At 44.5% G+C, this 27,738-nt stretch overlaps 2 protein-coding genes across 5 annotated transcripts in view; both read left to right on the forward strand.

Annotated features, from left to right (window-relative positions):
* SLC49A3 (solute carrier family 49 member 3) overlaps positions 1–27,738 on the forward strand; it is a 234,996-nt gene that overhangs the window by 140,039 nt on the left and 67,219 nt on the right. The window lies entirely within an intron of this gene.
* The window catches only part of LOC137420564 (casein kinase I), a 162,593-nt gene that overhangs the window by 57,303 nt on the left and 77,552 nt on the right, over positions 1–27,738 (forward strand). For 2 of the 4 annotated variants that reach the window (XM_068105722.2, XM_068105723.2), the window contains exons 2-5: positions 1,239–1,345; positions 1,480–1,606; positions 3,393–3,491; positions 4,555–4,647. In XM_068105722.2, coding sequence (XP_067961823.1) covers positions 1,239–1,345; positions 1,480–1,606; positions 3,393–3,491; positions 4,555–4,647 — 426 coding nt within the window. The remainder of the gene's footprint in view (positions 1–1,238; positions 1,346–1,479; positions 1,607–3,392; positions 3,492–4,554; positions 4,648–27,738) is intronic. The other 2 variants (XM_078772544.1, XM_068105724.2) reach the window with 1 other exon arrangement.

The raw sequence follows: 27,738 nt of genomic DNA on the forward strand, positions 1-27,738 counted from the left end.
TTTTGTCTCCATACTTTCCTTCCACTTGTTCATCTTTTCCTTCAGTCCATCCATACTTTCCGCAATCAACACCAGATCATCTGCTTACAACAACTCCCACGGTAAACCCTCCTTTACGGTCTGAGCCAGCACCTCCATCACAGCTACAAATAGTAGTGGACTTAGTACTGACCCCTGATGCACTCCCACCTTCACCTCAAACTCACCACTGTTCCCGTCCTTCGTCCTTACAGCTGTGCGCGCTCTATTGTACATTGCCATCACAACTCTGATCAAGTGTCGTTGGAAGACCCGTAAAAACCGATGGTTTTGATATTTGATGATCATTTTAACAATCGGTTTGTTTGTGTTTCTCACTGAAATAGAAAGCCTGGTGCCTGGTGTTGGCTTAGCGGTTAGGGTGCCGGCTTGGGATCCTTGGATCCTGGGTTCGAATCCCGGTCGATCGCTGAATTAACGCCAGGGGGGTTGACTCAGCCTGTCATCCTTCGGCAAACTGAGTCGGCAAACTGAGTACCAGCTTGCTGGGATGAATGATCACGGTGAGTACCCCGATTTAGAATAGGTACACCGTATCCCTGCGCATCGTAAGAGGCGACCAAGGGTTGGCGTCAGGAAGGGCATCCGGCCATAAAAACATTGCCTCAAAACAGGGAACCATGATCGTCATGGGGCCCGCAAGGCTAACCCCCGCTCTAGTGGGGAAAATTGCCTTAAAAACGATCATTCACTGCAAGAAAAATGTAAAGGTAGAGAATGGCGATTGTGATATATGACAGGTTCGACCACATGTTCGGCCTGAACAGCATATAAATCAAAATGGTGGTGTGGAGTTAGCCATCGTATGCTGTAATGACATCAGTCTTAATCACGTCACATCACCCCTGTCATGTGACCAGATCCTCAACTCTGATTGCTGTATGTTTGTGGGAGACGTACATACGGACATACAGACAAACAAAGAATGTTCTGGACAGCTTTGTCCTACGGGCCACGCCATAAAAATACATATGTGGCCACTCATCCACCCAAATGGGAAGTTGTAGGAATTTGTATTAATGTGCAATACAACGTGAAGCGTGACAGTACATGGGTGGAGGGCAGAACCTCTTGGGGAAAATATCGCTTCCCCTTTTTTGTTTCCTTGCACAGCAGCTTCTTCCCATACCTATTCTCCCAAATCCTGGAGATGACATTGTTCTGACACTGCCACCTTTGTCCGTGTTTGTACTCGGCAGGAGGTGGCCGTGAAGCTTGAATCGCAGAAGGCCCGACATCCACAGCTATTATATGAGAGCAAGTTGTACAAAATCCTCCAGGGGGGTGTTGGAATTCCCCACATACGGTAAGAAACCTTGGTGCACTCTTTTTCACGTTATCCTTGTGCCCCACCAATCAGGACCCCACAAAGCTCATTTACCTTCATCCTCCCAAGTTGCACATATGAGGCACGTCTTCACGATGGACTGACCTTTGCAGGTGGTATGGACAAGAAAAGGATTACAATGTTCTCGTAATGGACCTCCTTGGTCCCAGCTTGGAGGACCTTTTCAACTTCTGTTCCCGTCGCTTCACAATGAAGACCGTTCTCATGCTAGCTGACCAGGTCTGTCGTGAATTTATTGTAGTAGTAACATGTATGGGTCTCTTTCCCTTCGCATCGACCCCTTTTCAGTTTGTGATATTTCCTTTGACATTTTGGCCAAAATTCAAGATTTCAATCACATTTGGATCGTGTTGGCATCGATGCAAACCTGCTGAGGTGATGTGCCGGGAAATTTCAGTTGTTCATTTGTTGTACCCAGCAAAATGTATCCATGCTTTGTATGTTTACAAACCTTTCAGCTGGAAAATCTGCAGCCACTGGGAAAAAAAGAACTTGCTCTCAAATTGTGTTCAAATGAAACGACTTCAGTGTCCACTGACTTGTGTGTTTCCTTTGGAGTAATTTTATGATAAACACCCAGTTCTTTTATGATTAACAAGCATGGATACGTTCATTCAGTCACACTCTCTTGTGCATATGCCAACATGTGTATGTGCACACACTTTCTCACTCGCACACTCGCACTCGCTTGCCTGTTCACTCATGCATGTACATGCACGCCCTGCTCGCTTGCACTCACTCAAATGCGTACACACTCACACTCACTAAAATGCTTGCTCTCACTTCCATGCGTACTCGCACTCACTTGCACTCACTCACGCGTGTACATGCTCTCACTCACTCACGCGTGTACCTGCTCGCACTCACGCATACATACTCGCACTCACTCACGCGTACATACTCGCACTCACTCACACGTACATGCTCGCACTCACTCACGCGTACATGCACCTACTCACTCAAACGTGTACATGCACCTACTCACTCGAACATGTACAGGCTTGCTCGCACTCGCACTCACTCACTCACGTGTACACACTCCCTTTCGCTGTCACGTGTACACGCTTGCTCTCACACTCACTCTCACATGTACACACACTCTCACTCACACACACTCATTCATGCATACACACTCACTGTCACTGTCACTCATACACACTCGCTCTCACACTCAATCACATGCTCACTGTCACACTCACATGCTTGCTTGCACTCACTCACACACATACACATTCGCGCACATTCACTAAAACGCTCACGTTTACTCACACACAGTTGCTCACGTGTACACACTAGCTCTCACTGACACATGTACACACTAGCTCTCACTGACACTCGTACACACTCGCTGTCACTCACGCACTTTCTCTCTCACTCACACTCGCTCACTCACACTCGCTCACTCACATGCATACAACCTCACTCACACTTGCACCCTCACACGCATACATTCCTTGCTTACACTCCCTCACATACTTGCTCGCATTCGCTCGCACTCGCACACATGCTCTCACTCACACGATGAGATGCTCACACTCAAATGCTGACATGCTCGATTGCTCGCTCTCACTCACGCAGGCGTACATGCTAGCTCGCTCTCACTCACGCACAAGCGTACTTGCTCGCTCTGACACACACATTTTTTATGTCAGGCATTTTGCAAATTAAATACATGATGGCTTGTTCATTACAGAAGAAGGCAGCTTGGAACTCGAGCAGTTGGGTATGCCGAACAGGACAAAATATAGAACTTTTAATCAATGGCATGAGCTTTATAATGAGATTGGGGCTCTAAATGCTTGTGACTGTATGACTACAAATTCCTTGGGAATGCTGTTCATTTCGTCGAAAACAAGTTATTATTGCAACACGTCTGTCAGTCAGAGTAAATCTTTGTTTGGCATGGAGGTTATCAAGCTCGAAACAGAGGTATAGCCGGGTGTGAGACATGATCATTTTGAAAGTGTATGTCGGCTTTCCAAGTGCATATTTTCTTGTTTTGCAGATGATCAGCAGGATTGAGTACGTGCACAACAAGAATTTCATCCATAGAGACATCAAGCCGGATAACTTTCTCATGGGCATTGGCCGCCATTGTAATAAGGTACCGCAACACACTCCCTGCCACCCTCCACTCTCCCTGCTGTTTCTGTGTTTGAGCAAAATCACGCGCTGCAAGTTTGATTTGGGACTTTGAGGCTAGCTTATATATTGAATGCATGCATGTGGACCAAGCCGTGATTGGCTTACTGACGTGCTGCAGGTGCAATCTTTGTGCTACTGCTTGACACGCAAGTTGCCTGCAGCAGAGTACGAGGATTGAGGGTGGGGGGGGGGGGGGTGGTGTAAGAAAGGCCGCTTGCTGTCTGTCCGTGGTTGTAAGAAAGGTTTGCAGGTTTGCAAGCGTGCTGCTTGGATCTCGTTTACAGGCCAGAGGGTTGTGCATGCTTAATGCTCTCTGTGGTACTTCATTGGAAATGAAAGTATTAATTTATTTATTTATTTTCTTCCTTTTGGCAGCACGAGAGAGTAAAGTTCACAAATGTCGCCGCGGGGATGTGTCCACTTGTCAGCTAGGGCTTGAGCATCTCAGTTATTTCCGATTGGCTTCAAAATAATGCCTCTGCTTGTGGTCTGTGTCCCTGGAGGATGTTCAAATTTATACCCATACATAGTTCTTGAGAGAGAATTTCCTCTTCCCTGCCGACGTTTTGATTTCTGTTGAAGGCTAAATTGCAATGAATGCATCTTTGATACATTTATATTTTTTAAAGCAGGCTTTGCAATCCAATCGTCGTAACCTTTCTTACAACCATTAATCACTCGCTATTTGATTTCTCCGAGCCATTGGTCGAGATGAATCTTGCTGGCACTTGTTTCCCAAATCCCACAGGGGCAGTTCAATAAAAACTGCCGATTTTGGCCTTTCTTTGTAACTCTGTGAAACTCAAAGCAACACAATTTAAAAAGGAAGAGTTTATCATTTGGGGAAGGAAAATTTTTAATAAATTTGATTTGTTATTTTAAATATTTTTGCAGAGAAAAATCTTTGCCGCTATCCACCAGGAACCTCCCCCCCTAGCTCTATGCTTGTGCTGGCATTATCCCCCCCTATTGTTTTCCAATGGCCGTATTGACAAATCCCCGCGCGTTCTCTGATTGCCCAGTGCTCGGAAACGTCCACTGGGAAGAGGAAAAGGACCGGCAGCCATTGTGTTAGCCAGTGTCACGACCAGACATCATTCTCAGGACTCCAACAGGTCTGCCCCCTCCCCACCCAATCCCTGCATTTCTCGTAGAAATGCTCGCGGTTTCGATAGTTTGGCGCACCTTGTAGTTTGTTTGGGTTGCTCTGTGGAAGTTGTTTGTGAAACTGGAGTGTGATGAGCGAGAGGCATTGGGATCAGTAAAACGTGATTATGATCATCATTATTATTATTAGTCATTATTGTTATTATTATTTACTCAAACTGCTTAATAGTAATGATCCAGAATGTCATGGGACTAGTTATGCTGTCTTTTCATTGAACAGTCGTTTTTCTCTGTTGTCTTCTTGATGTGTGATGGACCTGGGTGCGCAGACATTAAGGAATTGAGTTATTGGTCTACCTTGCAGCTTGTGCACACACCAACGACCAGCTATTCTGCCACTCAGTAGCTCATGTTTCTGACACTTTGAAAACTCTGAGGTTTTTCAAAGCGATTGTAATTTGTTGTTTGACGTTATTGTTCCACCTCCCAGGTGTGAGTTTTTTTGTATTTTTTTTTCCCGGATTTCATCATTTTATAATGGCCTCAAGTCATTTACGAAATCTGTGTAAAATGACTTGTACAATACTAATATTTATTGACCTTTCTATTTTATATTGACGTAATACTTTATTTGTGACACTTCAGCTGAGTTATATGAAACGACACTTGTGTCTATTACTGATGTGCAGTGCTTTCAGGTTTTTAAACCCTTTGTGCAGTAATTGTAAAATGTGATTGTAATTGGCACATTTTGTGCAGTGCTTGTGTAGGTGGAATGTACGTCCATATCGGTGCAGGGCCAAAATGCCTTTGATTAAATGGTTAAGTAAAATTCTAATTGATGCTGCATTGAGAGTGTGCGGCTTTGCCTTTCTGAATTGCTTTTTATCGACAGAGCAGCAATTGGCTGAAAATAAATCCTTCATAGTTCAGTGCTGTCATCTATCATTATAAACGACACACACACACACACACACACACACACACACACACACACACACACACACACACACACACACACACACACACACACACACACACACACACACACACACACACACACACACACACACACACACACACACACACACACACACACACACACACACACACACACACACACACACACACACACACACACACACACACACACACACACACACACACACACACACACACACACACACACACACACACACACACACACACACACACACACACACACACACACACACACACTTGCGGTTTTGAGAACCCACACTCTTGTAAATATCACATCATTAAAGGTTGAAGGTAGCACCCCATAGATAGGCCACAAGCAACACGTCGGTCACCATAGCTCTTTATAGATAAGGCCATGTTTCCAATAGTTGAATCTGTGTTGTGTCAATCAAATAAGGAGTATGCCCCATTCGTCCATTTTGACAGCCTCCCTCTCCAAGCGACGCCATTAAGCGCGCCCTCCTGTCTGTGCCCCATGGCCCTCCCAATTTGGTATGCTCCTCGGCCAGCAGCAGCAGCGTTCGCTGCCCTTGAGCTTAAGCTCGTTCAAACGCCGCCATAAGCCACGAGGTAAAGCCCGAGAAAGGAGGCGGAGCACAAGAATGGAGGTGTGGCCACGTCAACCCACCGTCAGGGCCAGGCCGGTAAGCGATGACCAGCCAACCAGGGCTGAAGTAAGGTCGCCTGATAGGCGTGGCTTTTGGGCTGGCGGAGCGATCGCTGGTTGACTTATAAAAGCGCGAGCACAAAGCCCTTTTACAGGGACTGGTTGGAAATGCGCATTGAGAAGGACTCTTCGTAGGAAGCTTGTGCTAAAAGGACTTGATGGAAGGCGCTCGTTAAAAGAGGATTTATGCAGCGGCGCTCATTAAAGAGGACTTGTGGGTACCTGCGCTTGATCAAAGAGAGCTCGCTGGCATTTGCGTTTCAAAGGAGGACATTGGAGAGGGGGCGTTTGGCACGAGTGTGCAACTATTACGAACGTTGCCAGGACACCAGCCTTCCCCCCGTGATATAATTGTCCGTTCGCGTTACACTGAAGAGCTGCCTGCCGGGTTTCGTCCGCTGGACCGGAGCCTGGATCGGAGCCGGGCTGGAGCCTGGACGCGCTGGTGACTATCAACCATCTACAATCCCCGTGTGAGTGTCTGTATGAGAGACGGGCTCGTTTGTCCAGGGAGTAAGATAAGACTGTTTAAGGCTGCCCTGTGTGCTTCTTCTTCCTCTTTTTATCTTGTACATTTCTTTCGTTTCCTCTTCTTTCTGTAAATTGTTAATAAACTGCTCTGTTCTTTCTGGTTTCTCCTTAATCCGATCGCCCTAGTCTTTTCTCCATTGGGTAAACGTGGCACGATCGGAACCGCTATAATCGGGTCTAGTCCTTGTTAACAGCCAGAATCGCAGATTGCTATCCGCTCGGCATTTTCCATCTTATCCGTGGTTCGAGCGGGAGTTATTCCCTCGTTTCCGGTCGGCGTTAGTAATTAGGTAGTAGTGAACCCCTAGGCCTAACAAACCCTACCTAACGCCGCGCCAGGAAGGACGTTATAACTTCCAGGACTCGCGTCGGCAAGATAAAAGGACAAGGGGATTAACCCCCCCTTGATAAGGAGGGAGCCGACGTCCGAGATCCGCAACAATTAGTGTCGGGGAGTGGGATTTGGGACCCGAACCAAATTTTTTATATCTGAACAAATTTGGTCAAAATTACGAGCGGCCGAAATTTTCATAGACAACCAAATTTGAATCGTGCCATGGATAGCCAAGGCGATCGGATGCCGGTGGGGGTAGATGAAGAGGGGTTAGAGTTAACCCAGGACCCCCGGGAAGAAGTGGGACAATTGGAGGAGATGGAGGATGCAATTGGAGAGGATGCAGCAGTAGGGGTTGCGGGCGCACAAAATGGCGGTGCCTCGCACATGGCGGCGAGGGCCGTGCCCGCTGCGCAAATGGGGGTGGTAGACATGCAAGCCTACATGGCGCAATTCATGGCGGGAATAAAAGAATTCAGTGACAAATCCACCAAACAAATGAACGAAATTTGGGGACTAAGTCATAACATCAATAAAATCAATGGGAGGATGGATGTCCAGGGGAAAACGATGGATGCGCAAAGTGGCCAAATGAAGGAAATGAGGGAAGAAGTAAGGGGTAACATAAATAAATTGGAAACTAGAATGGGGGAGCAATTGGGAAGTCAAATTAGGGGGTTAGAAAGTAAATTGGGGGGATTAGAGAGCAAATTAGGGGGTCAATTGAAGGACATGGGTGGCCAAGCCAGAGAAATGAACGAGGGGATAACGGGGTTGGAAAACAGGATGGCCACCCAGGAGAATCTAATGAAAGGAATGAAGGACGGGTTAATGGGGTTTGGAACCAGAATAGGTGGCCAGATAAAATAATTTGAGAAGGAAATAGACCGCAGGTCAAGTGGAAAAGTCACACGGGTATGCGACAGGGTAGCGCGACTTGAGAAGCGTGGGGAAAGCGAGGCTGAGCAAGGCATAGTTACGTGGACTGGAATAGAAATCGCGACAGAAAAAGAAAAGGACATAATCATAATGGGAATTGGGGTGGTAAAGACGGCAGAGTTAGTACATGAATTGAAGAAAAAGATGGAATATGTGCAAAGTCCGTGTTCGCATCCTGATGCCGTACTTCCTAACCCCAATGAAAGTTTGCAGCTTTGTGAGGAGAGGAGGATCCCAAAGGTAAGCCGGGCTGTATATGGCACGAAAAGGTTTGGCGCGAGAGGATTTTTCGCGCGCTTGGGATCCCGGCAGCACCCGTGCGCTCGTAGAAGGTCCGTGGTGCGCTGTGTGAAGGTGAATGGCGCAGGCGCGCGTGTAAGAAAAAGGTGTGCACCGAAGCGCGGGTGTGTAACACCAGAGTTGGTTGTGGAAAGTGAGGGAGAATGCACAATGGAGTGTATGTGTAAGAGTGGGTGTGATACAGGGAGTGAGATGGATGGAGAGAGTGTGTGGGAATGCACACTGGAGCGCGTGATTGGGTGTGCGACAGGGGATTGCACACCCGTGGGTAGGTGTGCGCTGAGTGGGTGTGCAGCAAAAGAGTGCACACCCGTGAGTGGTACGGAGTACGTACCGGAGGAGAGTGCGCGAGAGGAGTGCGTAATGGAGTGTGTGGAAGGAATGAGTGTGCATGAGTGGTGTGCACTGAGTGTGGAACGAGAGAGTATGCACGGAGAGAGAATGCAATAATAGAGTGCAGGGAGTGTATGGAGACGCCTCGAGGTGTGAGTGTAGAACGGGTCGCGAGGTGTGGATGTGAAAATGCGATTCGAGCATCGACGCTGCCCGGGGCAGCGGTTAGGCTGACCGACAGCCGACGCGAGCTCTCGGGGCGTGGTGCGCATTGTGTTCTGCGGGGGCCGGCGGGGATCGTTGCCGCGTCGCTCCTGTATGGAGCGCCGTGCACGATTCGGGCCGGGTCCCGCCCTGTATGGTCGGTGTAGCGGCGACCGGCACGATTCCGGGGGAGAAAGACCAGGTCTGACCTTCGCCCCCTGGCGGGCGCGGTGTTCCTACCGGGTGAGGTTGGGTCATCGGGCCGGAGACCGCAGGGCTCCGTGCCGAGATGGACCATGGAACCTCGGCCCGAGTATGCCTCCTCCCCAGAGTCGAAAATACCAGACCGACCCAATCAACAGGCGACAGACCATCCGCACGCATTGCCAGCTTTTCGAAGCCTAGCAGTCAAAATGCATTCCCGCACCGAGAGGTTCAAGTATAGTGGACAAATGGTAGCAGTAGTGATGGATGGTAGTTTTACCAGTCACATTACTATTTTTGGGGCAAAGGAGCTATAGTTTTATGGGGTTTGGCGGCGAGAGCTAGCCAGGGTGGGCTAGGATGAACCACCTTTCGAGGCCATTTTTCCCTGCAAAGCAGGGGTTGGCCTTTTTTGGGCACCGTGGTCCCCTTTTTGAAGCAATGTTTTATGGACGGATGCCCTTCCTGCCACCAACCCTGTTGGTCACCTCTTGTGACACAGGGAATTACCGGTGAACTGGTACTCAATTTGCCGACCTCTGAAGGATGACAGGCTGAGTCAACCCCCCTGGCATTAATTCAGCGATCAACCGGGATTCGAACCCAGGATCCCAGGATCCTAGGATCCCAAGCCGGCACCCTAACCACTAAGGGCTCGGATAATGTTAGGAATTTAGAAAGATGACAATAGGTGACTTGAGAGTTAAGTAGTGACATTGTACAAGTAGTGGGGACGTAGTCAGATTAGATGGATGGTAATGACGAGGGAGTGCTTAGTATAAGGGATGACAGGGAAAGCACAAGTTAGAGGGAAGGAGATAGTTAAATGATGCAGTGTGTTTGTGGTGTAGTTTATTAAATGAGGAATTGAATGAGAGTCTTGCTGGTGAGCATGTTGAAATGAGGAATTGGAGCGTGGGAAAATCTGAGCGAATGAGGCAATGCTTGTGAAGGATGTGTGTGTGTAAAAGTGTATGAATGGAGTATTGAGCACATGTGTATGTGTATTTAGTGCATTGACTTGCATGGTGTGCAAGTGGAGAATGGTTGTGTGGAATAAATGGTGTGGAGTGAGTAGTGTGGAGTGGGAGTGTGGAATGAGTGGAGTGGAGTGCATGGTGCGAAGGAGTGAATGGGGGAAGGATGGACCCCTTCACGAATACCCGGGGAGGGTATTTTATAAGTAGGTAGAGGGAGTAGGTAAATTGGTTGGATATTGACATCTGTGGTGCGGGTAGTGGAAAGTAGTGTTTTTGGTTGGGTGCATGAGTAAAGTGGAATGGCTGGGTGTGTGAGCCTGTTAGTACGTGTGGTTATGGAGCACTCCGCCACTGGTAGTCTGTCGGCCAGGTGAGGCCGCAGGTAGGCTCTGGGAGCCAGTTAGTGTTCAGTTCAGTCGTGTTCAGCGGGGCCCGAGGATCCTAAAGAGAGGACCCGGGTAGCCCAATGCCAGAGGGGGCATAGAGGGGGTAAGTGCCAGGAGGGCCTTCCCCAGGTTAGGGTAGAGTGAAGGAGCTAGGCAAGCTCGGGTGGCGACGTTCAGTGGCGGAGGTGCGCAGGTAAGTAGGACCTGCTAGGAGAGCCACACGACCCAGCCCCAAAATTGTGCAAGGGCACAGAGAGGGGAGGGAGACCCCAAAATTGGTAGAGCACCACAGTATGGGCAATGGGAATTGGTTTTTAGAACCACATAGTGTAATGATGGCCAATGGATTGGCAGGGCAAGACCCCGGGTAGTTTAACTGTGTTAATGTCATTTAGAAGAATAGTTAGGAGGAAAATCTCTTCGCACCATCCGCATCCACTCACCGAGGTGACAGGTGAGTGGGTGGGTGAGTGAGCGAAGCGAGCCGCGACTCGGGCCGTTAACAATGACTAAACCCGATTATAAGCGGTTCCAATCGTGCCACGTTTACCCAATGAGAGAAAAGACGAATGCGATCGGACAAGAGGAAACCAGAAAATAGGAAGAACAAAGATTGATTTATCAACAAATATACAGAAAGAAGAGGAAACAAAAGAATGTACAGGATAGGAAGAGGAAGAAGGGCAGTCTTATGGCAGTCTTAACTTATTACCCAGGACAAACATACACACTCACACGGGGCTTGTAGATGGTTGATGGAACAGGTCGAGGGTCCGGCGATAGGGTCCAGGCTCCGGTCCAGCGGCGAAACCCGGCAGGCAGCTCCGCGTGTAGTTGAGCGCGACCGGACAGTTTTATATAGCGGGGGGAAGCTGGTGTCCTGCGTACGTAATATGTGCACCTTCGTGCTGAACGCCCCCTCTCCAAAGTCATCTTAATCAGCGCGTCGTATATCTCATAAGGTTCTTCTCAATGCGCTCTCGCCCATCAGTCCTGTAATGCGCGCTTCCAATAAGGGTTCTTTGTAATCACGACAGTGAAGCGCATTAGTCCTTCTCCGCGTAAGTCCTCTTAACAACGCCAGCGAGTGAGTCCTCCAAGTCCTGTGAAAGGGCTTTGCGCTCGCTCTTATATAACTCGCCCAGCGATCACTCCGCGAGCTCAAAAACCACACCTGTCGGTGATCCTACCTCAGCCCTGGTTGGTTGGTGAGGGCTTACCGGCCACGCCTTTGAGGACTGGATGACGTGGCCACACCTTCTTCTTGGCGCTCCGCCTCCTTTCTCAGGCCTTACCTCGTGGCTTATGGCGGCGTCTGGGCGGAAGCCCAGCTAGGCTGCGAACGCTGCTGGCAGAGGCGCGTGACAATTGGGAGGGGCCATGGGCAGACTGGAGGGCGCGCAATGGCGTCGCTTGGAGAGGGTGGTTGCAAACTGAACGGAATGGGGCCGACTTCTTATTTGATTGACACAACGCAGATTCAACGATTGGAAACACGGCCTTATCTAAAACACATATTAATGAAATAACTGAAGTTCTATGGTGACCTACGTGTTGCTTGTGGCCTAACTAGGGGTGCTACCTTTAACCATTTAATAATGTCATATTTACACAAGTGTGGGTTCTAAAACCGCAACTATATATATATATATACAGACTTGGCATTTAATATTCAATTTTTTTTTTGTTGGGGTGAACTTACTTTTCAAGATGACTTTGAACCAAAAGTTCATTGGAATTATGTTGAAATTATTCTAGATGTTGTTAATGTGACCTTTAAAAGAAACAAAAACCACATTTGACATTTCAAAGCAAATAAATTGATCCTTGAAAGTGATGTAAACTGATATCGAACTCAATTCACGGACAGTACTGTGTTAAACGTCTGTACGTTTTCCAGAAGAATCTCTTTATTTTGCGCATTAGGCAAAAAAAATTTCAACGAAAACAAAAGCGAAATTATGACTGGGATTACGGACAGTAAAATTACAGGTCAGTACTTCGTGTAACCCCCACGAGCATTCAGGAGAGCACGTACACGTCGAGGCATGCTGTTCACGAGATTTGCCAAGGTTTGGACAGGAATCGCTTGCCATGCAGTGACAATAGCCTGCTGCAATTCACGCACAGAGGTCGGCTGCTGGTCCAAGTTGTCGATTTGACGCGTTAATTCTGCCCACAAGTTCTCTATCGGATTCATATCCGGGGACATGGCAGGCCACTCCATATGCTCTACACCATGGTCAGCAAGAAAGTGTTGGATCATGCGAGCACGATGAGGCCGTGCATTGTCAACTTGGAAGACAAAGTTTCCTCGAAAGGCTGCACGAGCAAATGGAAGCAATGTTTCTTCCAGAATGACCCTGTACTTGAACTGGTTCAGGTTTCCATTCAGAACAACCAGGTCAGTTTTCTCCCCTGCATGAAAAGCAGCCCAAACGGTCACCCCTCCACCTCCAGCTTGGACTCTTGGCACTGTACAATCTTCGTTGTTGGCTTCATGCACTTGTCTGCGCACTCGGACGGGGCCATCTTGATGATAGACCAGAAATCTAGACTCGACACTGAAGGTCACGTGATTCCAGTGTCTTGGCTGCCATTGACGGTGCTCTCTGGCCCACTGCAATCGGCGCAGGCTGTGTTGTCTGGTCAGGCGTGGCTTTCTCAGGGGACGCCTGGCACGATAGCCTGCTTGAACCAGTCGTTGGTTGACTAGCCTTCTGGATACAGGCACATTTGTCAGTTGCTGCCACTCAGCCCTAAGCCGATTAGCTGACTTGGTACGGCCATTGCAGACTAACCGGTGCAGCTGGCGATCATCTCTCCTTGTGGTTCTGCGTGGACGTCCTGGCCTCGGTATTGGAGTAGGGACACCCCTCTGAGCATTTAGTTTCAGGATCTTTGACACCTGACCTTGAGTGATGCCATACTGCCGAGCAATAGCACGCTGTTTCATGCCAGAATTTCGTAAAGCCACCACTCCATGGCAAACAACATTGTCAAGTTGACGGACTATCTCCAGAGGAAGCGGCAATAACTTTTGTAGACGTGCAGCAGTTGTTTTCCACTAATACAGAACGCAACAACCCTTATATACCCGATTGTGAAGCCAATTGTCAAATGTACCTGTCCTTACATTTTGTCGCGCCACCTGTGATATAATCCTGTTATTGACTTCTTGCTGCGAAAGACAATCAGTGACATGATTCTTTCAACAAAGACATCACCAAAGGGTAAAAGAAACTCACCAGATTGATATACTGAGTTCAGAAAGTAAACCCAAGTCAAGGAAAAAAAAAATTCCATATTAAATGCCAAGTCTGTATATATATATGTACAGAGCGTATGTACATGGCAGTGACGTCATTACTTGCGCTCATTGAAAGCTGGAGAACTGCACATATATTTGGAGATATATGTATGTATGTATGTATGTATGTATGTATGCATGTATGTATGCATGCATACATACATACATACATACTCCATGCATACATACATGCATACATGCATGCATACATACATACATACATACATACACACGCACACGCACATACACATACACACACATATATATACACTAGCGTGACTTGGCGCGTGTCGCGTGCCTCAACACATGTCGTTTCAGAGGGGTAGACATCTTTGACCATTTCGGTGTCTTTTGGATCCTCTGGGTCTTTAAGGGTATTTTGGGTCTTTGGTGCCTTCAGAGGCTTTTGGGTCTTAAGGGTCTTTGGTGTCTTTTGGGTCTTCGGGGTCTTAAGGGTCTTTTGGTTCTTCTTCGTCTTTAAGGGTCTTTGGGTCATCGGGGTGTTTTGGGTCATCGGGGTGTTTTGGGTCATCGGGGTGTTTTGGGTCATCGGGGTGTTTTGGGTCATCGGGGTGTTTTGGGTCATCGGGGTGTTTTGGGTCTTCGGGGTGTTTTGGGTCTTCGGGGTGTTTTGGGTCTTCGGGTGTTTTGGGTCTTCGGGGTGTTTTGGGTCTTTGGGGTGTTTTGGGTCTTTGGGGTGTTTTGGGATTTTCGGTGTGCTTTGGGTCGTCGTCGTGTTTTGGGTCGTTGTCGTGTTTTGGGTCTTCGTGGTGTTTTGGGTCTTCGGGGTGTTTGGGGTCTTCGGGGTGTTTGGGGTCTTCAGGGTGTTTGGGGTTTTTGGGTATTCAGGGTCTTTTTGAGCCTCAGGGCCTTGCAGGGTTTTTTGGGTCTATGGGGGTCTTTCAGGGTATTTTGGGTCTTCAGGGGACTTGGTGGTCTGAAGGGTGTTGGGGGAATTAAAGGGTCGTCATAGGTCCGAGGGGTCTCAGCAGTCTTCACGCAATTAAGAGGGTTAATTAAGATGGTGGTAATATTATTTGAAAAAGAAGAAGATGTTTTCGTCGCATGTAAACATAGCGACATAACCATATACGTTTGCTCTATTATAATGATATATATATATATATATACATATATATATATATATATATATATATATATATATATATACATATATATATATATATATATATACATATATATATGTACATATATACATATATATACTAGCTTGGCTCGGCTGGCTGCGCTCGCCTCACCAAGCGTCGATACTGAGGAACGGGCTTATTTTAGCTGAGGCTAATGACTGTACCTGAGTTGCTGTGTTGTCATGATTTTCACCAATCATAATACAAACAATTACTTTGCACAAATGTATTTGTTGTGTTTGTGATATTACATTTTTATAGGCAATTTAGGTTGAAGATTTCGGTTGAATGTTTATTTTTCAAGAAAGAACCCCATAGCACATACATAGGGGAGGGGTAGGTGCAGACTGGAAGTTTGGGACGATTACACCTCACCACCACATAATTCAAAACACCACCACCAAGTAATTCAAAACACCGCACCACCACGTAATTCAAAACACCTCACCACCACGTAATTCAAAATACCCCACCACCAAGTAATTCAAAACACCTCACCACCATAAAACACGTAATAAAAACACCTCACCACCACGAAATTAAAAACACCTCACTACCACGAAATTAAAAACACCTCACCATCACGAAATTAAAAACACCTCACCACCACGAAATTGAAAACACCTCGCAGCCATCAAGCACGTAATAAAAACACCTCACAGCCATAAAACACGTAATAAAAACACCTCACCACAACGAAATTAAAAACACCTCACAGCCATAAAACACGAAACAAAAACACCTCACAGCCATAAAACACGTAATAAAAACACCTCACAGCCATAAAACACGTAATAAAAACGCCTCACCACCACAAAATTAAAAACACCTCACAGCCATAAAACACGTAATAAAAACACCTCACAGCCGCGGAGTTCTCACAGCCGCCAAAATACCCTCCCCCCCCAGCGGATGTTGTGTTTGTGTGCTTCCCCTTTTCTCCCTATCTTGTCTTCCGCTCCCTCTTTTTGTGTATTTTGTTTGTCTGGTCGATTTGTTTGTGAAGTAAATGTTAGCTTTCACGAGCCTCGATTCAGTATACAAAAAAAAAAGAAGCCATAAAACACGTAATAAAAACACCTCACCACCATGAAATTAAAAACACCTCACAGCCATAAACACGTAATAAAAACACCACACAGCCATAAAACACGTAATAAAAACACCTCACCACCACAAAATTAAAAACACCTCACAGCCATAAAACACGTAATAAAAACACCTCACAGCCATAAAACACGTAATAAAAACACCTCGCAACCATAAAACACGTAATAAAAACACCTCACCACCACAAAATTAAAAACACCTCACAGCCATAAACACGTAATAAAAACACCACACAGCCATAAAACACGTAATAAAAACACCTCACCACCACAAAATTAAAAACACCTCACAGCCATAAAACACGTAATAAAAACACCTCACAGCCACGAAATTAAAACACCTCACCACGTCATTTAAAAACACCTCATCACCAAGTAATTCAAAACACCTCAAGACCACATAATTCAAAACACCTTATCACCAACTAATTCAAAACACCTCACCACCACGTAATTATAAATACCTCACCACCACGTGATTCAAAACCACCACAACGTTATTAAAAACACTTCACAACCACGGAAACAAAAGTTTGAGGGAGTCGTGACAACACAGACACTGCCCAGATGTATCGATATCTATCTATAATTCCAGTAATCTCTGTGTGTGTGTGTGTCTGTGTGTATGCGACCGCTGTTTCTCGACAACTACCGGTCCGATATACTTGAAACTTGCCAGGTATATTGCTGGGGACCCGAGGATGTGCCTTTTCAAGGTTTCATATTAATCGGAGAAGTAGTTACCGAGCTATGGCGATTTCTTTACCAAACTCCGCAAGCCGTTCGCTTTGGACCAAACCATTTCATGTAAATAGAGGGGGGGGGGGGATTGTCACCGTACTCGCAAGCCGTTCGCTTTGGACCAAACCATTTCATGTAAATAGAGGGGGGGGATTGTCACCGTACTCGCAAGCCGTTCGCTTTGGACCAAACCATTTCATGTAAATAGAGGGGGGGGGATTGTCACCGTACTCGCAAGCCGTTCGCTTTGGCTTTGCGAATGGACCAAACCATTTCATGTAAATAGAGGGGGGGGGATATAATTTTAGATATATATATATAGTACGGGCATGCCCTAGTATAGATAAATGACTGTACCCGAGTTGCCGTTTTGTCATGGTTTAAACCAATCATAATTCAAACAATTATTTTGCACAAATGTGTTTGTAATATACGTGATATCACATTTTATAAACAATTGAAGTTGGGAAAAAAAAAATTCCCCAAAAAATTCCAAAAAAAAAACTTTTAAAAATTGCAATAAAAAAAAATAAAAAAAATACCCTTAGGACATACCGACGGGAGAGATATGTGCATACCAGAAGTTTGGTACGATTTCACAAAAGTTTGAGAAAGTAGTTCAGTGACAACACAGGACAGGACAGGACAGACGCTGCACAAATATATACATATATATACAGTCGGACCCTGCTATTTGCGGTTTAGAAATTGCGACTTGCTTTTCTATTCGCGGTTCTTTGCAGGCGCAAATTTTTTTTTTTCATGAACCGCGAGCATGCCACAGTTATACAACCCATCTTTCACAAGCCACCCACAAAGCTGCTGGACATACACAAAAAAACATCGTCTACGAGCCACGATCATGAACTGCTTCTGCATTCACGGCGCTGTGCTTCACGATTTCGCGGCCAAGCGAGCGTAGCGAGATATTCCGCCATTCACACTGTGAATAACTTCACATGCTATCCCACCGTTCACATTGTAAACATTGCTTCAACGTGATATCCTGCTGTTCACACGATAAACATTGCTTCAACGTGATATCCTGCTTGTTCACACGGTAAACATTGCTTCAACGTGATATCCCGCCGTTCACACGGTAAACATTGCTTCGACGTGATATCCCGCCGTTCACACGGTAAACATTGCTTCAACGTGATATCCTGCCGTTCACACGGTAAACATTGCTTCGCAAGATGCTTCACATGATATCTCGCCGTTCGCTCGACAAACATTGCTTCGCAGGATGCTTCACCTGATATCTCACCGTTCGCTCGACAAACATTGCTTCGCAGGATGCTTCACCTGATATCCCACCGTTGACACGACAAACATTGCTTCGCAGGATGCTTCACGTGATATCCTGACATTCACACTGATCAGCTTCGCGAGATATTCCACCGTCATAACACGTCATCTTCGTGAGTTACTGTTCAGAATGAAAACACCACTGTATCTATTAGTACAATTAGATGTCTCCCTTTTCCCATTTGAAGCAATGGCATGGCATGCATTCGTGGGTTTTCATCGACATTCGTGGGTTTTCATCGACATTCATGGATTTTCATCGACATTCATGTGTTTTCATGGACATTCGTGGATTTTTCCCCGACATTTGCAGATTTTCACGATTCGGGAACCAATCCCCCCTTTCTCCATTGAAACAATGCTCCGCAATTTGTGGTTTCGCAATTCACGGCACTTTCTAGGAACATATCCTCCGCGAATAGCAGATCCGACAGTAGTATATCAAACAACTCCATGGTGGGTACTCCCACCTTTAATTGAATAAACAAACAATGACTCGATGTTTTGGGGTTAACATGTGACCTTTCTTCACGGATTCATGGCACTTTCTCGGTTAACATGTGTTAACTTCCAGACGGAAGCCTCTCCTCAGTGAAAGATGCATGAAAGCCCGCTTGGAGTTTGCAAAAAAGCACCTAAAGGACTCTCAGACTGTGAGAAACAAGATTCTGTGGTCTGATGAAACTAAGATTGAACTGTTTGGCTTCCGTCTGGCCACTCTGCCATAAAGCCCAGATCGGTGGAGTGTTGCAGTGATGGTTGTCCTTCTGGAAGTTTCTCCCATCTCCACACAAGATCTCTGGAGCTCAGCCAGAGTGACCATCGGGTTCTTGGTCACCTCTTACCAAGGCCCATCTCCCCCAATTGTTCAGTTTGACTGGGCGGTCAGCTCTAGGAAGAGTCCTGGTTGTTCTCAAACTTCTTCCTTTTAAGAATTATGGAGGCCACTGTGCTCTTGGGAACCTTCAATGCAGCAGAGATTTTTTTGTAGGCTTCCCCAGATCTGTGCCTCGACACAATCCTGTCTCTGAGCTCTGCAGGCAGTTCCTTCGACGTCATGGCTTCGTTTTTGCTCTGATATGCATTGTCAGCTGTGAGACCTCATATAGACAGGTGTGTGCCTTTCCAAATCATGTCAAATAAATTGAATTTACCACAGGTGGACTCCAATCAAGGTGTGGAAACATCTCAAAGATGATCAAGAGAAATGGGATGCACCTGAGCTAAATTTCAAGTGTCATAGCAAAGGGTCTGAATACTTATGTAAATGTGATATTTCAGTTTTTTTTTTTAAATAAATTTGCAAAACTTTCTAAAATCCTGTTTTCTCTTTGTCATTATGGGGTATTGAATGTAGATTGATGAGGGAAAAAATGAATTTCAACGATTTCAGCATAAGGCTGCAACATAACAAAATGTGAAAAAAGTGAAGGGGTCTGAATACTTTCTGAAAAAAAAAATAATAATAAAAAAAAAAATCTGAATTTTCTGAATGCAATGGTCTGAATACTTTCTGAATGCACTGTGTATATATATATATATATATATATATATATATATATATATATATATATATATATATATATATATATATATATATATATATATATATATATCGATATATATATATATATATATATATATATATATATATATATATCGATATATATATATATATATATATATATATATATATCGATATATATATATATCGATATATATATATATATATCGATATATATATATATATATATATCGATGTATCCATATATCGATGTATCCATATATCGATGAATCCATATATCGATGTATCCATATATCGATGTATCCATATATCGATGTATCCATATATCGATGTATCCATATATCGATGTATCCATATATCGATGTATCCATATATCGATGTATCCATATATCGATGTATCCATATATCGATGTATCCATATATCGATGTATCCATATGTCGATTTATCCATATGTCGATGTATCCATATGTCGATGTATCCATATGTCGATGTATCCATATGTCGATGTATCCATATGTCCATGTATCCATATATAGATGTATCCATATATAGATATATCGATATATAGATATATCGATATATCGATATATGTATAGATATATCGGTATATCCATATATCGACATATAGATATATATCAACAACAACAAAAACAACATGCATTTTAAGGCCATTTTCCCTGCTAGAGCGGGGGTTAGCCTTGCAGTCCCCATGACAATCTTCTCCATTTTGCCCTATTTTCTGCATCTCCCCTTGTTAACCCCCTTGCCCGCATTTCTTCTTCCACCATCTTTAGCCAAGTCTTTCTCGGTCTTCCTCGTCCTCTACTTCCTTCTACATTAACTTCCATCACTCTTCTCAACCAGTCACTTTCATCCTTCCTCAACACATGACCAAACCATCTCAACCTGTTCCTCTTCACAGCATCAATCACAGGCAATATTCCCATCATCTTTCGCAATTCATCATTTGTCTTCCTCTCTCTCAACAATACTCCGCACATCCATCGAACCATTCGCATTTCCACCCTTTCCAGCCTTAGTTGCTGCTCTACGTTCATTACCCATGTCTCGCTCCCATAAATTTTATAAATTAAATCTATAATAAATCCCACTCCCATATATCGATATATATATATGTACAGTATATATATATATACTACTGTGTTCAAAAAGTATCCGACCTTTATTTTTCGTGCGTAAAAAAAAATAAGCTAGGGATGCGTTGATTGGTGCACGTATGTAGGCGATCCGAATGCGCACGCGTGAATTTTTTCCCACCTGCAGAAGCTGTCATTCGACGGCAGACCGCCGATGAGTGAGGACATGTAAGCGAGCGCCGTCGGATTTTCGTTTTTGACAAAATGACGGAAAAACTTGAACAACGCTACTGCATCAAATTTTGTGTAAAGCTTGGCGATTCCCAAGTGGAAACGATCCGCAAGATTCAACACCGTTCATTCCATTATGAAGGAGGATTTGGGCTTCTGGAGAATCTCAGCGAAGTTCGTACCAAAGCTGCTAACGATTGAGCAGAAGCAACTCCGTTTGGAGATCGCACAGGACATGCTGGAGACTGTGAACAGCGATCCCAGCTTCCTCAACACAGTGATCACTGGCGATGAGTCCTGGGTTTATGGGTACGACCCAGAAACCAAGTTGCAGTCATCACAATGGAAGCATCCAACATCCCCGAGGCCAAAAAACACAAAATTTGATGCAGTAGCGTTGTTCAAGTTTTTCCGTCATTTTGTCAAAAACGAAAATCCGACGGCGCTCGCTTACATGTCCTCACTCATCGGCGGTCTGCCGTCGAATGACAGCTTCTGCCGGTGGGAAAAAATTCACGGGTGTGCATTAGGATCGCCTACATACGTGCACCAATCAACGCCTCCCTAGCTTCTTTTTTTTACGCACGAAAAATAAAGGTCGGATACTTTTTGAACAAACTACGTATATATATATATATATATATATATATATACATACACATACACACATACACACACACATACACATACACATACACACACACAATCAGAACATTGGCATTTTTGCTTTTCTGACTACTTTACTGAAATTTATTGGGTTGGAGATTGTTTTTGAAATGCTGTATTTTTATATCTATCTATAATTCCAGTAATCTCTGTCTGTACGTCTGTACGTCTGTACGTTTGTTTGTCTGTGACCGCTGTTTCTCGACAACCACGGGTCCGATATACTTTTAACTTGCCAGGTATATTGCTGGGGACCCGAGGATGTGCCTTTTCAAGGTTTCATATTAATCGGACAATTACTTACCGAGCTATGTCCAAAAAACGATTCAACCAATCAGAGAGCAGCGAACGATCGCGTGTGCCGAACGTGGCGGGCACACTCTGCCTCGGATGGCACATTTGAGAGCGTATTCATTTATTTCACGTTTGCAAACTATGTTGGCGTTAAACTATGTTTTACAACTAATAAAAACGAATTTGCGATTCATTCGCTTTCCTGCGCGTTTGTGCACGCGATGGCGATTTCTTTACCAAACTCCGGAAGCCGTTCGCTTTGGACCAAACCATTGCATGTAAATAGAGGGGGGGGATTGTCACCACTCGCAAGCCGTTCGCTTTGGACCAAACCATTTCATGTAAATAGAGGGGGGGGATATAATTTTAGATATAGATATAGTACGGGCATGCCCTAGTAAAGGAAAAATACTATTCAGGAAGTTCTCACAAGGGAACATTTGGTAATGATATTAGTCGTCTGTTTCGGAGGTGTGTGTGTGTGTGTGTGTGTGTGTGTGTGTGTGTGTGTGTGTGTGTGTGTGTGTGTGTGTGTGTGTGTGTGTGTGTGTGTGTGTGTGTGTGTGTGTGTGTGTGTTGCGGTATGCGTGTGTTGTGGTGTGCGTGCCCAGATTTACTTCAATAGTTCTTCGATCTACTGCTATCTAGATACCCTGGGAGGATGTTTGTTGGTAAATGCTCAGTGTTGTTTTCACATTTGTTGTTGCCATAAGATCAAGGTTTTTTTTAAATCTTCATATTTCATTATTAAAAAAACGTTTTCACGTTATTTTTAATCGTGAGATGAATACAAGCAGAGGCAGAAAACATCAATTGTACTGTTCTATAAGCTCATGCTTATTCTTAAAAATGATTAATTAATTATGAGGTAAAGTTGTATAAAGCTGAGCATTGTCAAAGTGCTTGCATGTTATAGTGTGGTGATAGTTATCGTGTGTTTCATGATTTGCAAAAAGTGCATTTGTGAACAAACGACTGTATCTAGGATTCTTAAGCCCCACAGGCCTCTTTGTGTCCATAATTAGCCTGTCCCCCGTGCAGCTGGAGATGGAGTTTTGCAATCACATCTGTGTCTGTCTTTGTCTGTCCTGTAACTTTTTTTTAACCATTTTTTGCTTTTGTCATCAAATTTTCAACAAAGCTTTATTATGGGAATATGGAGAAGACAAATTAATAATTTTGTGAAAAGGTCAAAGGTTAGCATCACATAAAATCGTGTTTTCATCCGATTGACCTGAAATTAAAAAAAAATGCATATTGGGTTATTGAATTTGCATATTTGGTCAATCCACCAATTAAAAGCTTGAAGCTAATTGATTTTTTTTTTTTTTATCACAAAAGGTCAATGTTTTTTTAAATTTTAAGATCGTCACTTTTCATCCAATTGGCTTGAAGTTTGAGTAGGGTTTATAAATTGGCTCACTGAAGCATATTGCTTTTGAGGTCAAAAGGTCAAGATGCCTAAAATTGTCAATCTTTTGTCCTTTTTAGCTGCTTTTTCATGATGTTTAGCATACGGAAGAAGTCTGAATAAAAGGAGACGCAGACGTGCTTTGCATTTTCAGATGCTTTCTCATGGCAGATTGTTTTTGAGGTTGAGCGTTTGCGCTCGAGTGTGTCGGTTTGCTGCTTGATGGTCTGACAGGCCAGCTGAAAGAGCACCGTCTGAGGGGCACGGTTCTTGATTTAACTGGTGTTCTCATGTGCTGCATCGCATGATTCGTCTTGCTTTATAAGTATTTCGAAAAACTCTTGCTCGTATGTAGTTTCTTTTTTCGGTTGAGGAGGAGGAGGGTGATTGGTTTCTCATTCTCGTTATGCACATCAGATGGCACATTGGCAGCTTGTTCAGAATCTTGAATACATAGTCACCTGCATTTGATTTTCGGCACTTCATTAGTTTGATGCACCAAAGCACATAGGCTGTTTTTGTGAGTAAGTAGAATGGAGGTAGACATTAGGATGACAGGAATGCTAATGTCCATGGTGTTTCATTTCCTTGGAATCCACCATCCATCATTGAAGAACTTGTTTGTTGGAGCATCACTTGGTTTAAAAGTCCACAGAATCAGAAATTATTTGTTTTTTTTGACATGATGATATGAACTTGTAAGTAATAAACAAAGAACTGAATGTCGTTTTTATTTTTAATAATTTTTTGAGGTGTTAAAGTAAAAGACAAAAACAAAAACCCAACCTGGCTGATACCGCCCATAAAAAATCCAAAAAACATTCATGGTCATTACGTCATCTGTATGATGTCATCACGAGTACAATTGTCTCGGCACACAAAGAATAATGGCCGCACAACTCGCTTCAGACTCGCTTCAGACTCGCTTCATACAATTAATTTGACGGATAATTTTCTGATCAAGAATCCTCATATTACGGCGATAGTCAAAATCATGAAGTAGTAGGTGCTCTCAGACCATACATGTATGCACCAGAGGTGGAAATTGGGGATGACCTCATGCATGAAATACCTCGCATTCACAACAATTAGGGCGACGTTGAAGAAAGACTCCGCAATAGCAACTGGCAAGTTGTAAGTCGTAGACCGAGAACGTGGTCAATGTGGAGTTTAATGGTATGTTGATGTAGTACTTGTGTGTAATTGTTGTAGTAATGAGAAAAACGCTCATTTAAAGGTGAAAGGGTATAGAATTGGCGACACCAACGGCGTGGCTTATTACCATACTGGATGGGACTATCCTCACAATATACATGTACACGCAGTGATCATACATGAACATGTAGTGAGTGAGTGATGTACATGTAATGATCATACATGAACATGTAGTGAGTGAGTGATGCACATGTAATGATTATACATGAACATGTAGTGAGTGAGTGATGCACATGTAATGATCATACATGAACATGTAGTGAGTGAGTGATGCACATGTAATGATCATACATAAACACGTAGTGAGTGAGTGATGCACATGTAATGATCATACATGAACATGTAGTGAGTGAGTGATGCACATGTAATGATCATACATGAACATGTAGTGAGTGAGTGATGCACATGTAATGATCATACATGAACATGTAGTGAGTGAGTGATGCACATGTAATGATCATACATGAACATGCAGTGAGTGAGTGGTGCACATGTAATGATCATACATGAACATGTAGTGAGTGGGTGATGCACATGTAATGATTATACATGAACACGTAGTGAGTGAGTGATGCACATGTAATGAGCATACATGAACATGTAGTGAGTGAGTGAGTGATGTACATGCAGTGAGTGAGTGATGCACATGTAATGATCATACATGAACATGTAGTGAGTGAGTGATGCACATGTAATGATCATACATGAACATGTAGTGAGTGAGTGATGCACATGTAATGATCATACATAAACACGTAGTGAGTGAGTGATGCACATGTAATGATCATACATGAACACGTAGTGAGTGAGTGATGCACATGTAATGATCATACATGAACATGTAGTGAGTGAGTGATGCACATGTAGTGAGTGAGTGAGTGCACATGTAATCATACATGAACATGTAGTGAGTGAGTGATGCACATGTAATGATCATACATGAACACGTAGTGAGTGAGTGATGCACATGTAATGATTATACATGAACATGTAATGAGTGAGTGATGCACATATAATGATCATACATGAACATGTAGTGAGTGAGTGATGCACATGTAATGATCATACATGAACATGTAGTGAGTGAGTGATGCACATGTAATGATCATACATGAACATGTAGTGAGTGAGTGATGCACATGTAGTGAGTGAGTGAGTGCACATGTAATCATACATGAACATGTAGTGAGTGAGTGATGCACATGTAATGATCATACATGAACACGTAGTGAGTGAGTGATGCACATGTAATGATTATACATGAACATGTAATGAGTGAGTGATGCACATGTAATGATCATACATGAACATGTAGTGAGTGAGTGATGCACATGTAATGATCATACATGAACATGTAGTGAGTGAGTGATGCACATGTAATGATCATACATGAACATGTAGTGAGTGAGTGATGCACATGTAATGATTATACATGAACATGTAGTGAGTGAGTGATGTACAACAGGCCAATTAACACTGATTGAACATAAACTCTACTTGTTCTATTTCTGATGCTTTTCAATCCTTTTTCTTCTTTTCCATCAGATTGCAATGATCTCTAATCTGCACGGGTACCTGCCGGCTTTCAATCGCTTCTATTTTCTTTTGTCAATGACGTGATTACCGTGTTTCTATGTATAAAGTGTATGTAGGCCGCATGTAAACATACCTCCGGAAGCTAAAGTTTTCTGACGACAACGTAGTGGGTCACTTGATAATGACGTTATCTATCCCATTGTCGTTTTTTACAGGGGGGAAAGGGTTGCGGGGGCAATCGAGGGACAATTTATTCAAGAAAATAAACCATGATTAAGTGTTCAGTGAAGCCATATTTATTCATTAAACCAAACATCAATTCCTGATTCTGTGGACCTTTAAAGTTTCACTCATCAGATTGTTGCTTCTGTGGATATTTTCTTTCTCTTTGTTGTTGTTTTTTTAAATTATTTAAATACATGAACACCATACCACTCTTAAGATGATTGTTTGGGCCAGTTCAGGGCTCGTATGAATAAGGATGATTATGAAAGATGAGACCAGGTGGGGGTAGGGGTGTGTGGTATGTGTGGTATGTGTGGTGTGTGTGTGTGTGTGTTGTGGTGTGTGTGTGTGTGTGTTGTAGTATGTGTGGTGTGCGGTGTGGTGTGTTGTGGTGTGTGTGGTGTGTGTTGTGTGTGTGTGTTGTGTATTTTTTTTTGTGATTTGGTGTATTTGTGGTTCTTTGAGGAGCCAATATACACCATCGGTTATGCAGTTGTAATGTAATTGTAATTGTGGGGTGTGTACGTTTGTACGTGTACACTGCTTTCAAACTGCTCAAGTAATTTTGCTGTTGTTGAAATAAGCCTAGCTGGGAAAACGAGTTGTCTGGGATTGTTTAATGTTGTGTCAAGTGTATGGTTTGCTTGTTGCTCATTTGTTTGGTTATTTGTTCTTAGTTGTGTGAATTAAATTCGTTGCGATGCTTTCTTGATGTTTAAAAAAAAGAAAATTAACCTGTTATCTCTTTCTCCCTTCCCTTTCCTCTCCCCCTCCCTCTCCCCTTCCCCCCTTTCACTCTCCTCTCTCCCTCCCACTCTCCTCTCTCCCTCCCACTCTCCTCTCCCTCTCCCACTCTCCTCTCCCCCTCCCACTCTCCTCCCCTCCCACTCTCCTCTCCCCTCCCACTCTCCTCTTCCCTCCCACTCTCCTATCCCCCTCCCACTCTCCTATCCCCCTCCCACTCTCCTCTCCCCCTCCCACTCTCCTCTCCCCTCCCACTCTCCTCTCCCCTCCCACTCTCCTCTCCCCTCCTACTCTCCTCTTCTCCTCCTACTCTCCTCTCCCCTCCCACTCTCCTCTCTCCCTCCCACTCTCCTCTCCCCCTCCCACTCTCCTCTCCCCTCCCACTCTCCTATCCCCCTCCCACTCTCCTATCCCCCTCCCACTCTCCTATCCCCCTCCCACTCTCCTATCCCCCTCCCACTCTCCTATCCCCCTCCCACTCTCCTATCCCCCTCCCACTCTCCTATCCCCCTCCCACTCTCCTATCCCCCTCCCACTCTCCTATCCCCCTCCCACTCTCCTATTCCCCTCCCACTCTCCTCTCCCCTCCCACTCTCCTCTCCCCTCCCACTCTCATCTCCCCCTCCCACTCTCCTCTACCCTCCCACTTTCCCCTCCC

This window comes from Myxine glutinosa, chromosome 2 (genome assembly GCF_964187855.1).
Source record: "Myxine glutinosa chromosome 2, kmMyxGlut1.1, whole genome shotgun sequence".
Lineage (NCBI taxonomy): Eukaryota > Metazoa > Chordata > Myxini > Myxiniformes > Myxinidae > Myxine > Myxine glutinosa.